This window comes from Hyposmocoma kahamanoa, unplaced genomic scaffold, assembly GCF_003589595.1.
Source record: "Hyposmocoma kahamanoa isolate Upper Pololo Valley unplaced genomic scaffold, ASM358959v1 224, whole genome shotgun sequence".
Taxonomy (NCBI): Eukaryota; Metazoa; Arthropoda; class Insecta; order Lepidoptera; family Cosmopterigidae; genus Hyposmocoma; species Hyposmocoma kahamanoa.
In genome coordinates, this window is record NW_020653743.1 from 11039109 (window position 1) to 11051250 (window position 12142).

Consider the following 12142-nt stretch of genomic DNA (forward strand, 5'->3'; position numbering starts at 1 on the left):
CATCTAAGTCACGATTCACGATTTAGAAGTGGATCTCAAATCTTGCCGATTAGTAGGAGTAAATAAACTTGATCTTTGAAGTTTTAGCGAAGCCAGTGACTGGTAAAAAAAAAGATTATTGGCGTAAATGCGAGTTACTTCAAACTGCAAACGTAAATAGCCCACACACCCACTGTCAAGTCCCCACAATGTAATTGATAATTTTTTGTTTAATTTTAAAATATATTACAAATTACTTACCTTTCTTACGCACAAATTCATACTGATCTTAAAACATTTACGAGAATAGATCAATTCTGGTCAAATAAAATATATGAAGTATCTAGTACATTTTTTCCTACCATATTGATATTGTCCACTACAAATTTCAATTTGTCTAAGTACCATCGGATTCTGGTACACCTATAGCAATAAATTTAATATTCTAGCCCTTTATGAATAAAATGCAAGTAGTGTTGAGTGTGTTCGGACGGAAACTATCAGGGTATGGTTATTTGCACGTGTTGGTTTTCGTATATTTCATGTTGGGTGGTTTCAATCCGTTTTGTCAGAGCCAACATGTAGTGCCGCGAAGATTTTGTATACATCATAAATCAATGGTATACATATTTACTTAGGTAGTATTATGATTTATCTGTTAAAGGGCTGTCATGTTCAATAATGATCAAAGCCCCTGAATAAATCTTAGAGGATGGAAAAAAATAAAGGAATTAAATAGAGACTTAAAAAAATGATTGCAGTGAAAACTAGTTCAATATGATTGGCTTAGCACTCTCCAATAGGATTCCATCAATTCGCATTCGCCTTTGTTTCAGAATAGTCACGTCATGTTTGCCGCAACCCTTATGTTATGGTCATAAAGTTGAAAACAGTGAAAACTGCATCGTGTGTGTCACTTTACAAAATCGATTGGGTTGCGCGCGCAATCTTCAAATGTCATCTCGGGCGTGAAAAAATTCATTGTAACGAGGTTAGTTTTATCGTAAATCGGATAATTAAATATTTGTTTTATTGTTTGTGTTGTTTTGATCTGTGCGAAACGCGTGTTTTAGTAGTTATAATTGTATTTTATAAAATGTGTCTTTGTTTTTTCTTTACGAAAACTACCGGTGTTTAAGGCTTCAAAACGGTAAGTCAGTTTTTGATTACGAATTATGCTGTATTTAAATGTTTTTATAAGATATTAAAGATTGCAGAGGGTACGTATGTTCGTATTAATCATGTACGTTTATAAGTATTTATAAGTGTAGAGATGTAACTAAAGGCAATGGTTTTAAAGTAATTAGCCGCCCAATAGAGCATTTAATTTTTACATTTATACTTATTTCAAAGGTTTATTTATCAAATTCTTAATAAAATTAGTAGCATTAAAAGTTTACGCGCCTGAATAAATTCACTAGTAATTCTATTTAATAATTAAAAAATACATTGCCTGCAGAAGGCATCAGGCGCTACAATGATTAATTATTGTTTCTTTATTCCGTACTATGAAGATAGACTATAATATTTTTATATAATCCTTATCCTACCTTGTTGTATTTAATCATATTATTTTACTACTTTACGACGTTAGATCCGATTAATGTACTGTATCATATTTAGTATTCATTTTGTAGTATCACTTTGTAGTATTTTTACAAGAAATTTGTATGAAATAACCCTTTTAACAAATTCCTAAACCAGCATATACACCTGTGTGTATGTTCTTATAGCTACATGGGGTAGATACTTATACAATCTTGATTCGGAGTCATTCGAGTTTTACGAAAGTTCACGGTTGTTAACCTGTTTCGTTCGTTCTAATGTATTACATGACATTATACATTTCTCGCATTTTTAATCACTTTTACAATGTTTGTCCTATGCAGTACCCATACGGTTAAATATTCGGTTAAAATACGCGTAGTGACAGTATGCATTTAAATTATCGAATGAGCGAAGAACAATATATATTACAATAATTTTAGTAATTAGCAGTAGAGCTCTTTGTGATAGAGTTCGTCTGTTCATAGTAGTACTGCCACCTTACCTATTTCTGCCGCCGAGCAGTAATGCCAGCGTTACTGTGTTCCGGTTTTGAAGGGTTATAACATAATAATAACGCACACACTCAACATAGCCCCGCACTAGAAAACCCTGTGTCGCGGGTGCCATGGACACACACATAGACAACCACAAATTACACCCAAACTCACGAGAGAAATTAATGTAAGCCATACAAACATTTCTCCCGGCCCGGGAATCGAACCTGGGACCTCTGCGTGGCAGTCCGGCATGGTAACCGTTCGGCCACGGGGGCAGTCAATTGTTAAGAGTGCTGGTGAAATTAAAATCAGACGGGACTTATAAACTTATGGGTCAAAGTGACGGGCGCAATGGCAGTGCTCCTGAGATCTTTGCGATTTAAAGCTCTGAGTGACACTGCATCGGCTATGGACAGGCGCGTCGTTTAATACCAGGATTTGTATGTCCCGTCACTTGGTTTAATAAAAAAAAAGCGTTCCGGAGCACTCCATACTTACGTCGTTGATATTCCACCTATTCGCACTAAACGCTTTGCTTTCTGATGCGTACGGCAAAGGAATGGAATGCTCTGCATCTGTATTTCCCGAAAAGTACAATTTGGGGCTATTCAAGGCTAGAGTGAGTAGGCATTTTTTGGGCAAACGCGTTCCATCGTCGCTTAACATCAGGTCAGATTGTGACCAAGCGTGTGTCTATTATATAATAAAAAAGAATTTGAAACAATATTTTGTATACAAACATTTTACGTAGTCGCTAGCGATAACTGTAACGGTAAATCTCATGGTAGATGCACAGTCCGCCATTTGCGCTGTGTATGGTATAGTTGTGCCCTTCTTTCGCGCAAATTCTCAAAAATCGCAGAAAAATACCTTATCGTGCTGTTTTGGAGTGCAAAAATAATAGCTGCACCAAAAATATTATCCGTAGTAGTATTTAAAATCATCGCTGTCTTGTTTTAATAAATTTTCAATTTTCTGATTATCTATTCGTTCAGACGTTAATCGTTCGTCGTAGTACAGATACTGACCGCAAGATGACAGCATGTTGAATAAAATTTCAATATATAATCAAAACGTCGTAACTTGCAATAAAGGTATTAAACTTTCAACGATATAGCGACTGGGTAAAGTTTAAATTATGTTAACAATCCAGAATATGTTACATCTTTTTAAATTACAAACTATGACCAACCATTATCAAGCTTTCATAGTGTTTATCATTTTGTTAGTGTGCGTTTTGGCGATTTCGGTTCCGATAGTAATCGATAGTAGCTTATGGCACTTCCATTGCTTTTTTCTTCTGTGACTGTGACAGTTGTTGCTAGCAACCGCGTAAATTACTTCACAATTTTGTATGACAAATTATGCAGCGCCCTTAGCGGTCACAAGAACAAACAACATTTTGTATATAAACACGTAGATATAGACAGGAATATCAGAAACGTAACTAAAATACATCTAATTCGCACTCTTGTCTTCTCCATCTCTCTATATGGTGCAGAGACATGGACACCGAAAGCCGCCGACTGGCAGACAAGTGTCGCCTTTGAAATGTGGTGCTGGCGCACAATGTTAAGGGACAGCCGTCGCTGTACTTGAGAAACTCAAACTCAAGATAAAGAAATCACAGCGTCTGTTTGCAATTTGCATGCAGCGTGTGATACGCTATTTTGGTTACGTGGCACGTAGAGATGCTGATAACAGACGACGAACGTTTGATGGTGACAGGGAAGGTGGGAATGAAAGAGACAGGCAGGAGTCCCAAAAGGTGGTCAGATCAGATCTCCGAGCAACTGGAGCTACCTGTCAGCGCCGCACTACGTCATACGACAGCGCAACCGATGGAGGCAAATGGTTGGCAGGATGAAGTGGAGGCATGATTCTCAGTAATAGCGATTAAGAAGAAGACAAACATTTACGCGATCGCAAGCGATAACTGCCATTGTAATCTCATGGTAGAGGCACAGACCCTTTTTACTATAAGAGTGAAGAATGATTTGTATTTATTTCTATCTCCTGACCACTTGACACTTAAGATTCAGAGGACTTGTGCCGAATTAGTATTTATTCCCAGAAAAATTTAACCAGGCTCAATTTTTTTTACCAGATCTAAGCTTGAAATAAAGAGCTTAGCAAAACAATAAAAAAATTATTGTGACCTGCATTTTTTATTTATTCGTTTAAAACAAAAGTGTGGTAGATACGTTAAATTAATTCCAGCAACACTGTGAAACATATAAAAAAAGTCCAAAAGCAGAAACACTTAAACGTTAAAATATTCAAAATCATAATTTTAATTGGCAATTAAATTGCAACAAGAATGACTTTGACATCGGATCTGTCAATATTTTCTTATGGCATTGGCCACTGGCCCATTAGCCAAAAAATTACATAAAAATCCATTCCGTTTCGTGGGATTGCGTTCCGTTTTACTTTATATAGTTTACATAAAAATCTGTAACGATTTTGTGGAAATTGCAGGTCAAAAATAACTTGTTTTTAATTCACACTTTCTAGATTTTGACAGCTCTTTACAAAAAATCAACTAATAGCCTGGTTAAATTTTTCATTTATTTTAGTGCCACTAAAGGAACAACTCCTTTAACTCTATGCCGTTTATGATTTGATTTGAAAGCCCAGTGTCAAGTTTGTTGTGCTCTTGACTGTACTTTAAAAGTGATCAAAAATGGCATTCTATTTAAAATGTTAAGAATGTCGATTACTTCGTTAGAAAATTTTCCACTCGGTAGAGTCCTGCCGTATACTTAACACAATTGTATATGGTAAAAGTAATTTCCCTTTATATTAGAGAAATCATTGGGCTTCTCCACGTAGTTTTTTGATTAGTTACTAGTGTAGTTAGTACAGTCAGCGTGTAAGTTATCTCAACGGATAAATACATGATTTGAAACATCTGAGAAGTTGTTAATTTTGTTTAGGTATACAATCTGCCTGCAAAACATCTTATTATCAACTAGCATTTGATTATGAGTTTCCATTTCGGTAATTTAGTGTTCAATCAAATCCTGTTATATGTCATGGGAACTAAATTAGCGTGATTTACGGGAATCTATGGTTATCAATCCGTAGACAACATAAATTAATGCTTACTGTGTAAAAGTGAAAGTTGTAACCATTGAAATAACAAAGTATTAACGTTAAATCCTTCTCCTGTAAAAATTTGGTTTGCCAATGCCACATACGCGGATTTGTACTATCCCCGACTACGATTATGATAATATGTCAGACAAACACATCAATTACCTGGTCTTAAAGTACGAAATTCCCTGTACCATAGAGAGAGTACCAGAGAAACGGAATTCATACCGTGTAAATCGACCCCCAGTGGTCGAGTGGATCGGTGGAATGCCTCTCAGATCATTGCGATTTAAAGCTCTGAGTAGCACTGCAACTGTTATGGACAGGCGAGTCGCTGTCCACCAGGCGCACGACTTATTCGTCCTGTTACTTAGTATAATAATAAAAAGGTCCACCTGACCGAGAATCGAGTCTGGAACATCCTGTGCAACCCGTTTGGGCCAACAACAACAAGCCAAGGTCATATAGATGCACACGCACACGTACCTTTAGACTGTACTTACACGCGAGTACCTTACGACACGCGAGTATCTTACGCCGATTGGCAAACCCTTCCACCACGATAGCAAGCATTGTAGTGTACCTACGCCATCGATACGCTATGAACTAGGACTCGTAGATATTTGCCCATTGGATGCGACTACGTGTTTTATATACTTTTGGTGTTGCAGTTTTTTATGGTTTGTATGCCTGTTGTTTATGTATGACCCAGTATGCCATTATACTATATTTTTGAGGCGCAGAGTCAAAGCCAAAGTCAAAGAATCGTTTATTCCATAGGTGAAATAAATTATAAATTTACACTTCAAAACGTCACATTTAAGTTACTTTTAAGCTACTGCTCGTTCACTACGCTGACTTTCCTGAGAAGAACAAGTAAGAAACTCGAGGGATTGCTTTCAAATAAACTTACATGCTATGGAATATACTTTGAATCAAATTTGTATGGAATCGGAAGCCATGTCGTCTTTCCATTCGTCTTTATCTAACACGTACTCTTTGATTTTGTAATATGACTTTTCAATCAAAATATTTTTAATGTAATTTTTGAACTTAGGAAATGAAAATCTTAATATATGCTCCGGAATCTTATTGTACGCATATAGTTCCCATAAAAGTGTCGTTTACCTTGGTTAAACGAAACCGTGGTGCCATGAGTTTGGACTTAACTCTAAGGTTAATATTATGGATATTTTAGAGAGGTTACACAAGGTGACTTTTTCAGCGATGCAAACGCGATGCTGTAGCAATGCAGTCGCTAATCGTCTACCTTACACACGTGCGCAATTTGAAGCAGCGATGCAAGCGCGCGACTACATCGATATAAGCGCGCGATGCAATCGCCTATAAATCCAAGTCTAGCGATGCGATGTCGCCGTGTGTAACCACTCTTAGACGTCGAACGCGTCGCTAGTAGCCGCCATGCAGAACTATGGGACGTATTTGCCATCGTGGTGAAGGCATTTGCCAATAAGATTCTTGTTGATTGTTGGGTGCGCCAGACATTTTTTGTGGCAGTACAGCTCCTTGTTAAAGAGTTCGTCCAGGGTAGTACTGCCACCTTACCTATTTCTGCCGCCAAGCAGTAACATCAGCGTTACAGTGTTCCGGTTTTGAAGGGTAAGGGTGCTGGTGAAATCACAGGTACATGGGACTTGTGAACTTATGTCTCAGGGCGACGGGCACAGTCGCAGTCCCCTCACATCTTTGCAATTTAAAGCTCTGGGTGGCACTGTAACTATTTTGGACAGGGGTGCAGCTTATCATCAGGCGCACGACTTGTTCGTCCCATCACTTGATATAATAAAAAAAATATACTGGGAACTACATCATTGCGACAAGCAACTTTCGTTGTCCCCCTGTTTTAATGGTGGCACGTCAAATATAAACGTCAGACAAGAAGAATAAGAACAAACAAGAAGAATACAAATAGCCAAGTGAAGTGCCACCATGAAATAAATAATTATTATAAAAGTGGGGTGTGTGAAAGACGACGTAGGTACGTCCTTTCCTGTGCGTCTGGAGCACGTAGCCCGGCCACCAATCGTCGAGTACTTTGCCTCGATTGGCTAATCCATTTTACCACGAAGGCCTATTGTATTATAGTGTATATATTGATACGACAAGAAAAACAATTATAAAGGTTTTAGTGTAAATTAAATTGACCAATTTCAATTTGTTGTAATTGGTTACTTTACCCATTGATCCAATCGTATTGAAGCTAAGTGTACTATCCAGAGTTAATTGTTTTTCTTCAGTCAGTTAATAGCTACCCTAGCACTAGTACTCTTCTGTAGTCGAGATCTTCAAAATTTAAAAACAGGTTTCATATAAATTTGTGTTTTGGATCTGACTTCTCTATTTTAGTGTTGTTAGTGCAAAAAAATTAAGTACTTCGTTAACAAAAAAGAATAGCAGCATAAGAACCGAGTATTGTGAAATTGTAATTATCTTTGAAATTAATATAGAAAAATTGTAATAAAGGCCACATCTACACAATGACAAAATTGTTCAAGTAGCTACGAACGAAATTGGTCCATAACTTTTTATGCTTCACTAGGACAGTTATAAAATTTTACGTAATGACTATATTAAAGTTACTACCTAAGTAAGAATAAGTATAAGCATCACATACGTTGCTGTGATCCCAAAGTAAGTAGCTAAAGCACTTGGGTTATGGAAATCGGGAACAACGTCGTTACCACAAACACCCAGACCCGAGACAATAATAGAAAAGTGAGTTTTCTACATGACCCGTCCGAGGGTCGCACCTGGGACTTCAGAGATGGCGACACCATGGAAACCGATGTGCAAGCTACTCGACTACGGCGGCCATTAAATATAACTATTTATTTAATCAAAACTAATTAGTTACAAAAATGTTTTTAAACAAAATTATGTATATCGTACAACATCGCTTATGTAATTTCAAGTAATTTTATAGGAGTTATATTGTATTAAAGATTTTTTTACCTTTTGTTAGTAATTGTAATAATATTAATTTTAACCTATTATTAATAATATGTAAAAAAAATTATAAAAGCCTTTTATATAATAATATATGCAGGTTTTTCACTCTCCTATAAAAACACTTGAAACCACCTACTTTTAAGCGTTGTTGTTTGCTAAGCGGCGACATACATAATTTATTTAATTTAATTCAAAATATTTTTGTAATTAATTACATATGATTAAATAAATAGTTATTTTTGACGGCCTCCGTTCGAGTAGCTTGCACACTGGCTTTCATGGGGTCGCCATCTCTGAGGTCCCGTGTTGGATCCTCGGCCGGGTCAATGTAGAAAACGAACTTTTCTGTTATTGTCTCGGGTCTGGGTGTTTGTGGCACCATCGTTGTTTCCGATTTCCATAACCCAAGTGCTTTAGCTTACTTTTACTTTGGAATCATAACAACGTATGTGGTGCTTATGAACTCCCGGACATATATGTATTTCGAGCCAGTTTGCATTGTCAGTATTAAACATCGAGTATGGTTTAATACTTGATGGTATTAAATGTCCTTAGCTTAAATAATGTTTGATTGATATTAATTCAAGTTTGAAACTGGTGTACTAAAGAATATTTCCAAAAGATTTTGTTGAATATTTGAATTTGCGAAACCGGGAAAAACTTTTTCTTCAATGATAATAAAAAAAAAATATTCTTGCACTTGAAAAATAAAAATGCCAGTTGGCTCGATTACGTCCGCGGGAGTTAATATAGTCATAAAAGCACTTTTGACCTGTAATCCTGTGGCGCACACTTTCCAAATTCAAATGCTTTTATTTCACGCATTAATTTAACCGATTCCAGGAGGGGGCAATGTGGACAGTATGCGTCCCCGCATGGGGTGCATGTATGGCTGCAGGGGCGCTAATTCTGTACAGCTCGCTCGACGTAGCTTACTTCGCAAGGATGATGTATACTGTGGCAAAGGCCAGGTACTTTAAAAAGAAAGCTTGCATTTTGGATACCACAGAGGTAAACTGTAAGTACCTTTTCCTATGTCTATATAAATAGTACATTATTGCAGAGGCCGGGAAGTAAGGGATTGCTGGACGAGTATGAGTTTTAATACGAATCAAGCAATCCCCGTTCCCGCCGAGGCTTACATAGTGATTTTCTCAAATAATACCAAGAAATAATAGAAGACTAAAGACAAAATTTTAAAATCTAAATTAAAAAATATATTATTAGGATAGTTAGTAGAAGTTAAGTCTAAGTTTAGTTATATTAATTATATTAGTTGTTTGTTGTTTTTATTGTGTGCTATTAATTCATTAATTAAGAATTAACATAGAATGTGTGAGAGCGTGCTCGCCAGCAAACTGTTTCCAGTTTGGCGGGAGATGTACTGTTGTAAATGTATAAAACTTTTTTTGAATAAATGAATTAAAAAAAAGAAAGAAGATCTATAACAAAAAAGTAAAAAAATTGTTAAAAAAAGGGTTCATTAAAATTAAAAGTAATATTTGACATAGTTTTTCCAGGCACAATTAATAGTAATCTGTTGAACTTCTGATGACGTGGTTTATTGTGTATCCATAAATGTTTATTTTCATAATCGCTCTTCTCATTAGAACTTATTTCCGCGATAAACATAGAAAAAAGGCCAAAATGACAGAAAAGAGTACTAGAACTAACTCATTTTCATTTAGGTAACTTTCGAGATATTGGCACTTATAGTTATTCCGTGATTCTGCTTATTAATAAAACTGAAAATGAATAAGATATAAAAAAACCGATTATAGAGGGTTGTAGATCTTGTTTCGCTGATTCCAGTGGCCGTAGCATGGCATGCAATGTGTGATAAACTTTCGATCAAAGAGCCCTTTATAAACCTCCCCATGACGTATTTATTTCAGTCAATAAAGCTATGGTTGCCGTTATTAAAATTTTTTTTTCGCGTACCGAATCGGTATGATCCGCACTAGAGTCATTCCGTTTTTTCGTTTATTTGGTAATGAACTATTGTTATACATTTTGAATCATATCGCCGGGTTTTTGTAGTTTCAGTTTTTACATATTTTACATTATATTCGTTATTATTTACGTATTTATAAAATCTAATCAAGGAAAAGGTAAGGGCACTTCTAGACTCTCAAAAAAGGATATTTTAGTACCACAGCGCTTTGCTTAGGTAGCGAAAATTGTCTACATAACATTGTGTAATAGCAACAGGATTTACCTATTTATAACTATATTTACTTTTATGTAATAAGCATTAACATAGTTATTTCAAATGTAAAAAAAAATATCAGTTATTATACTTATTTATATTATATTCCGTATTTATTTAGTTTCGAAATTATTATTTGTTTAATTTATACAACATGAAAATGGCGTCAGCTGGCTGGTTGCCGTATCCGCGGCATCCTGTTATCGCTGAAAATCAGCGGTTTGCTCCTGAGTAAACACCGACGCTGAGCTATGGCCTTTTTGCACTGCTAAAGCACACACATAACTGAGTGTTCGTCAGTGCTGCGACTCTGCCGGTTTTTTTATTTTTATTATAGGTATTACATATTTTTCTGTTGTGTGTGTGTGTGTCTGTAGATCCAAATACATATTTTATCTATCTATTTCTCTCATGTATTGAATTGTATTAAAAATGTTCTCCTCACCTTTTTCTAGTGGTTTCCCGACCTTTAAATAATGAATGACCTTTTTACATAGCGGTTAAAACAGGACATCACTGTACAAAATTTAGTTGTACCACGTTTTGAAGACAAGTCTTTTTTGTTAAAATGTAAAATATTATGTATAATATTACAATATTAGTACTAACAACGTCGCATACATTATACTCCATATTACTAACATCATAAATAACAACACCTTTTGTTCCATAACTTTTAGTAACTTACCAGGTTTTATTTTCATACAAAAGTATAAATATTTAATTAAATTGCTTTAAACTGTGATAACCTGGTGCAAAATGCAAGACAGGGGCGCGGGGTCGTCGAGCAGGCAGCTATACCTTACGCTAACTACCAAATACGGTGCCTCTACCACGAGTTTACTATTAAAGTTTACTTCACAATTTTGTATAGTAAATTACACAGCGCCTCTAGCGGGCACAAGAAGAAACACCATTTTGTATACATTTTACGCGGTCGCTAAAATGAATAAATAAACTGTCACTGTAATTTCATGGTAGAGGCACTGATCTAAAAACTGTCAAATAGTATAATAAGTTTATTTTTGGCAAATTTATTGTTTTGTAAAAAATCTTGGAACTAAAGTTGTTGTTTACCATATTAGTAATATAATCCTGTGAGGATGTGTTTAAAAAATATGTGAGTGTTTAAAAAATATTCAAATTCAAATTTTCAAATTCAAATTATAAAAAATAAATTTATTCGTCAACTTAGGTCACAATAGACATATTGAAATTGTGATAAATAAATTTGCGGTGACCCTCTATGCTGCGCCTTAAGGCATACGAACTAAATAAGTATATAAGTAACAGAAGAATTATATACAAATCGAGTTCTTAGGTTTTCGCGATTGTTACACATAGGAAATGAAACTATTTTATCGCATTTAAATCGCGTATATTTGTTTTTTCAAACAAACCGACGTTTCGGGCCCTTTACAGGTCTCATGGTCACGGTTGACTGAGGTGGTACAGTCTTCAACCAGTTATGTCTAATATTGATGCAAACCACCCTATTTTTTTCACTATAGTTACAATAGTTATTAATTAAATACCTTATTTTTAATTTCACAAAGAAAACGTTCCAATTTACGCTACATTAATTTTTACAAAATATTTTATTGAATGAATTTTTATTAAGTTTAATTTATTATTAATTAATAATAGAAATTAGAATAAACTAAAACATATTAATTAGGACTGCAGTCTTATGTCTGTTTGGGATTTTACTTTTTGGGATTTTTTTTACATAAGACTTTATTAATATTTTGGATTTGGATATTAAACAATAGGGAATCGGACAATTTTTCAGTAAGTGTCTAGAATTAACTAAAATAGATATGTACAGCCATGAAAAATA

At 35.2% G+C, this 12142-nt stretch overlaps 1 protein-coding gene across 1 annotated transcript in view; it reads left to right on the forward strand.

The window, feature by feature from the left end:
* The first annotated feature begins 1043 nt into the window (after positions 1-1043).
* LOC113228219 (protein THEM6-like) overlaps positions 1044-12142 on the forward strand; it is a 16246-nt gene continuing 5147 nt past the window's right edge. The window contains exons 1-2 of the mRNA XM_026461482.1: positions 1044-1129; positions 8937-9111. Coding sequence (XP_026317267.1) covers positions 8946-9111 — 166 coding nt within the window. The 5' untranslated portion in view covers positions 1044-1129; positions 8937-8945. The remainder of the gene's footprint in view (positions 1130-8936; positions 9112-12142) is intronic.